This window comes from Colletes latitarsis, chromosome 14 (genome assembly GCF_051014445.1).
Source record: "Colletes latitarsis isolate SP2378_abdomen chromosome 14, iyColLati1, whole genome shotgun sequence".
NCBI lineage: Eukaryota > Metazoa > Arthropoda > Insecta > Hymenoptera > Colletidae > Colletes > Colletes latitarsis.
Window position 1 is genome coordinate 29,053,391 of NC_135147.1, and position 6,061 is coordinate 29,059,451.

A 6,061-nucleotide genomic window follows, 5' to 3' on the forward strand; every position below is an offset into this window, starting at 1 on the left:
ATAATGTAAATCTATGACAATAAATGATATAATTTCAAAGTATTCAATGTGTTCTCATCATTTTTTACCGTCCTTTTCCTCTCCAAATCATTCTCTTACCTATAAGATGCGTCCCACCTTCTTCGGGAGTTCACCAGCATTTTAGAAATGTTCCGGGCGCTTTAAAAATCCGGATGGCCTTGACCCACTTTCGAAATTGGGTCAAGGCCATTCGAATCTTAGAAAAATTCCGGCCGCTTCGAAAATCTGGATGGCCTTGACCCAATTTCGAAAGTGGGTCAAGGCCATTCGAATCTTAGAAAATTTCCGGGCGCTTCGAAAATCCAAATGGCCTTGACCCAATTTCGAAAGTGGGTCAAGGCCATTCGAATCTTAGAAAAATTTTCGGCCGCTTCGAAAATCCGAATGGCCTTGACCTAATTTCGAAAGTGGGTCAAGGCCATCCGAACTTTAGAAAATTTTCGGCCGCTTCGAGAATCCGAATGGCCTTGACCTAATTTCGAAAGTGGGTCAAGGCCATTCGAATTTTAGAAAATTTCCGGCCGCTTCGAGAATCCGGATGGCCTTGACCTAATTTCGAAAGTGGGTCAAGGCCATTTGAAATTTCAGAAATCTTCCGGCCGACTTGGAAATCCGGATGGCCTTGACCCAATTTCGAAAGTGGGTCAAGGCCATTCGAATTTTAGAAAATTTCCGGCCGCTTCGAGAATCCGAATGGCCTTGACCCAATTTCGAAAGTGGGTCAAGGTCACCGGCATTTCAGAAAATGCTCCAGGCACTTTGGAATTCCAGTTTTAAGTAAAGAAACGGTTTCTTATAACTAAGGGAATAATGGGGAGAGGAAAAGAAAGGTAAAAGTGATGAGAACACATAGAATTCTTTGAAATTATATCATTTATTGTCATAGATTTACATTATACAAAGTTTTAATACATGTACATCATGGTAGAAGTTGTTAACAAAGGTCAGCGTGGTCAGCAGGGGCCAGCAGAGGTCAGCAGAGGGATGCAGAGGCATGGAGAGACTAGCAGGGGCAAGCAGTAGCAAGTTGTAATCGTTATACGTTGCCAGAAGCATCAGGGGTGGTCAGCAGAGGTCAGCAGAGGCTGGGAGATGCTGACAGTAGCCAGTCGTAATCGTTATACGTTGTCAGAAGTAACAGGAGTGGTCAGCAGCGGTCAGCAGAGGCCAGCGGAGGCTGGCAGACGTCAGTAGTAATCGTTATACGTTGTCGGAAATGCCAGGAGTGGTCAGCAGCGGTCAGCAGAGGCTGGGAGAGACTAACAGTAGCCAGTCATAATCGTACGTTGTTAGAAATATAAGCGATGGTCAGCAGAGGCTAGCAGAGATCATCAGGGGCGAATAGTAGCCAGTCGTAATCGTTATACGTTGTCAGAAGCATCAGAGGTGGTCAGCAGCGGTCAGCAGAGACGAGCAGAGGCATGCAGAGACGAGCAGAGGCATGCAGTGGCAAGCAGAGATCATCAGGGGCGAACAGTAGCATGTAGTAATTGTTATACGATGTCAGATGCATTAGGGGTGGTCAGCAGTGTTCAGCAGAGGGCAGCAAAGGCATGCACAGGCAAGCAGAAAGCTGCAAAGGCAAGCAGAGACTTGTAGGGGCATGCAGTAGTAAGTATTAATCGTTACAGATTATCAGAAATACCTGCAGTGGTCAGTAGCGTTCGGCAGAGGCGAGGAAAGTTCAGCAGAGACAAGCACACGCTGACAGAGATCGGCAAAGACCAACAGAGGTTAACAGAAGTCAGTAGTAATCGTTATTGGTTGTCAGAAATATAAGCGATGGTCAGCAGAGTCCAGCAGAGGTTGGGAGAGGCTGACAGTAGCAAGTTGTAATCGTTATACATTGTCAGAAATATAAGGGATGGTCAGCAGAGGTCAGAAAAGATCATTGGAGGCAGGCAGAAGTCCGTAGTAATCGTTACACGTTGTCAGAAATATAAGCGGTGGTCAGCAGAAGCCAGCAGGGATTGGGAGAGGCTTTCAGTAGCAAGTTGTAATCGTTATACGTTGTCAGAAGTAACAGGATTGGTCAGCAGCGGTCAGCAAAAGCCAGCAAAGGCCAACGGAGGTCTGTAGGAAAATTGAAAGTTATTATTTTATTGAAAAAGGAGTGAAGCTAAATTGTGGGATACGCGACGCGACGCGATGCTGAACCGTGCAACAGATCTTCGGATCGAATCCATACTGTCCTTGGCAGATTGATTTTTATTTCTAGAAATCGATCTATCATGGGCAGGCGACTAGATCTTTCGGGCAAACTGGACGACCGATCACATGTTTCGTTCGACGAAACAATGGTGACCGAAGCAAGCAACGAGAGAACTCTACGAGCAAAGGATTGAAATTCATTTCTAAATCTGTTAGTAATGTTACGAGTGATACGAAAATATATGATATAATTTCAAAGAATTCTATGTGTTCTCATCATTTTTACCTTCCTTTTCCTCTCCCCATTATTCCCTTAGCTATAAGATACATGTCGCCCCTTCGCAAGGCCGCCAGTACTTTGGAAATGTTCCGAACACTTTGAGAAATCCGGATGGTAAAACGCCCAAGTTTTTCGTGGGATAGTTTGTTACTTTCAACGCTAGATGGCGCTTATTTATCGACCTCAAGCCCCCTGGTGCTAAAACGTCCAAGTTTGTCGTGGAATAGTTCGCTACTTTCAACGTTAGATGGCGCTTATTTACCGACCCTAGGCCACCTGGTGCTAAAACGTCCAAGCTTGACGAGAAATCCATCTAGCGTCGACGTTGCGAACTATTCCACGACAAACTTGGACGTTTTAGCACCAGGGGGTGTGAGGTCAGAAAATAAACGCCATCTATCGTTAAAAATAACAAACTATTCCACCTTTCAATCTTCGTTTATTTCGCATTAATAATAGTGTAGAGTTAAACAAAAATTACAGCTTTAATCTTTTTATATCTTCTGGACGAAAATCTATTCTTAGGGAAGCGATACGACGAACTTCAGCAGGTGTTAGTCTCCATGCTATCGCATCTGCACCACAATAATCAATCAATTCTTCCACTTTTTCTACACTTAATATAGTAGCTATTTGTGTCAATCGTGCGAACTTATCGCGTATAGACCACGAGGTAGCGGCAGCCAAGTAACTAGCTAATGATCTTACTTCTTTATCAAGTATGAGGCCTCCTGCTCTGTTAAAAGTAGATTTTAATACAACTTTTTCCAAACGAGCTGTTACTTCGGCAGTGAGGAGCCCAATTAAGGCATCGTAATTAGACGTCGTTAAACTGCCTTTAAAGCTTTGAAGTAACCCTTCTAAATTCATGACTAAGGTTTGAACAAAAGGTTCTTCGGTTTCATATCGTAATAAATCGTCCTCGTTCACGTGATGATCCACCGATAAAAATGCATCAACCCATGGTGTGATTCGTGGTTTAACAGCGCTTACGCGTAGTTGTTCTAAACCGTAATCTGTAACAGCACGTAAAATTGACATAACGCCTTTTAAACCAGACAAACAGCTGTCAATTTTACCCCTATCTTTATTTTGCATGTTAGGGAATGTTGAATCTATTTCAGCACCGAGACTTTTACATAGCGTTTCAACGTACTCGATACTAACATCGGTATTATTTAGGTACGCCAAAAATGTCAGACGCGCGAGTTCTGTATCGGAAGTTTGTAAACGGCCATGTTGTATACTTGTTTGAAGAGCGCTGTAAGCTTGAGCCAAGTCTAGATATCCAACTGGATAGCCTTGTCTTAGTCGGTTCCTCAATCTATTTGCAAATTCTCCTTCTAATATACCACAAGCCATATTGACTACCGCACAGACACCGTCGATGCTCCAACTAGACATAGAACGCCTTATACATTTTTGCACTATAAAGAAAACATCATCGACCATGCTAGATGTTTGCTGATCTTGATCTAGAGTATCTATCCCCAATGCTTTATTAACACTTTCTTCAAGGAAGTATCTTTCCAATGCAAGGTAAGCGCCTAGAAGTTCTTGCATCCCACGCGCTAAATCGGAATTGCTGACTATGCTTTCAAATTCACTCATTAAATTTTCATATTGTGTATCATCTGTTGTGCTAATTTCTATATCATTCTGTAATAAAAATATTATTTATTTAATTTAAATATCATGCAGCCAATTGTTGTTATAAAATATGTATTTTAATTACTTTTACTCTTCTCCTTAAGAAGCGAATATATAATTCTGCTCGTGAATGCATTATAGTAATTTCTCCCAATAATAAATCAAATTCTTTAGGATCTGCTCTTTCAGAACTAGGTTTGCGAAGATAATCATTTACCATTTGTACTTTTTTAGAAATACATCTGTGCTTCATAAATTCTGTAATAATCTTTTTAACTTGCCTGTTTAGAATAGAAATAGTAATAATATATTTTTATATGATTTCAAATCTATACACAAACAACTTACCTATCACATTCCTTCTGTAAGATAGAAATTGTTACAGATAGTCTTCCAGGACCGTAGTATGTTTCAATTATTGGCTGATGTATTTCTACAATACGAGCAATTCCTTCAAACAATAGTGTCATAGTGTCAGCAAAAATAACAGATGCCCTTTTGTCGTTACTTTTCATCTCCAAAGCTGCTTTTAAATTTTTTTGTGCTGTTTCGTGCAACTAATATCAAAAGTATACAATTAGATAACATATTTAGCACACAATTGAAAAGATACATCTGCCTCATAATTACCTTTGTGCATAGGTAACTACAGAACTTTTTTAATCCTTCAGAATGCATTCCTAATAAAGGGAATATTTTGAAAAATCTTTCAACAGAAGCAAGATCTTCAGATTTGACTGCTTCATCAAATTTGTGTGTGACTACAGTTCTGAGTTGGAAAGCTGCCTGTTGTAAAGTAAGTAGAGAACTGCTTATATTAGTATGATCCATTGAAATGTCTTCTGCTGTTCTTTCTAATAATTGCTGATCCATTGACAGGTAACGATGTACATGTGCAGCTCCTTGTTCAAAATCTTCGTTACGTAATGCCATTGCTACTCCTTCGCTACATAATTGCAAATCAAGAATATCATTGACCCTTCTTTGACATTCGTATACTCTGCTCTATGAATTAAAATAATAATAATTTCAAGACAGCTAACATGGTATGCGATATAATAATAGAACAACTAATATTTCTTTAACATACCCTTGCTAAATCCAATTGTCTTACTTTGGCACTTACATTCTCTGCTAAATCATTAGTACGTGAAATCATATTACAGAACTTTTCACCTCCTTCTCGTATCACAACAACATTAGGTAACACCTTGCTTATATTTTGAAGCTTTGCCTCTACATGACACTGTCTTGAAAGTATGTTTTCCAAAGTCTTTTCTATTTTAGCCTACAATTAAACAGTTATTGTACGAACAATTACGAATGATATTCATATATTGCGTATAAAAAGAAATTAACCTCATTCTCTGACAGTTTATCGAGTATATGCGTCAAATTTTGTTGATTTAAAGGTAAATCCACAACATGCATCGTAAATTTAAGTGTAGGATTTTACTTTCAAAGTTTATTAAATAATTTATTATAGTTGCAACACTACAATAATGTTGCATTCGCGACAATTCGAATGTCAAACACCTTTCAACTATCGCGTACGGTCATGGATGGTTACGTGTAATAAATAAATAACAATGGAAGGACCGAAGAAAAAAATATTCAATAACATTTAGAGAGATAGATGTGCATCGATAAATGCACAGAGAGAGACTACTTCAACGATCTCTGCAGGCAATCGGTGCAATGTTTAAAAATGGCGGATCATTCGAATTTACATTATTACCTTGCTATTTAATAAGTTTTGCGATCGATTGGATAAATAGATAGGCAGACAAGATAAATAACAAACTATTTTTGACAGTTGTGTGTTATCTCGTTTCAGTTTACCTATAGATTCATGAAATTTTCTTCGATGTAAAATTTAACATACCAACCTCTTGTTCGTTAACAAATAAATTGTTCAACTTGTACGTTTATAGTGATTGAATTACCGTAGAAATTTCG

At 39.2% G+C, this 6,061-nt stretch overlaps 1 protein-coding gene across 4 annotated transcripts; it reads right to left on the reverse strand.

Moving 5' to 3' along the window:
* Positions 1 to 2,880: 2,880 nt before the first annotated feature.
* Cog4 (conserved oligomeric Golgi complex subunit 4) lies at positions 2,881 to 6,060 on the reverse strand. Of its 4 annotated transcripts, none has more exons than XM_076781142.1 (6): positions 5,945 to 6,060; positions 5,193 to 5,390; positions 4,733 to 5,107; positions 4,451 to 4,659; positions 4,188 to 4,383; positions 2,881 to 4,111 (listed from the first exon to the last, which is right to left on the reverse strand). In XM_076781142.1, the coding sequence occupies exons 2-6, from the start codon at positions 5,259 to 5,261 to the stop codon at positions 2,930 to 2,932; spliced, it is 2,031 nt and encodes a 676-aa protein (XP_076637257.1). In that variant the 5' UTR covers positions 5,262 to 5,390; positions 5,945 to 6,060; the 3' UTR covers positions 2,881 to 2,929. The 4 variants fall into 4 exon arrangements, with proteins under 4 accessions (XP_076637257.1, XP_076637256.1, XP_076637258.1 ...); XM_076781141.1 differs by lacking the exon at positions 5,945 to 6,060 and adding an exon at positions 5,462 to 5,715; XM_076781143.1 differs by lacking the exon at positions 5,945 to 6,060 and having other exon boundaries at positions 4,733 to 5,048; positions 5,193 to 5,327.
* Position 6,061: the final 1 nt, after the last annotated feature.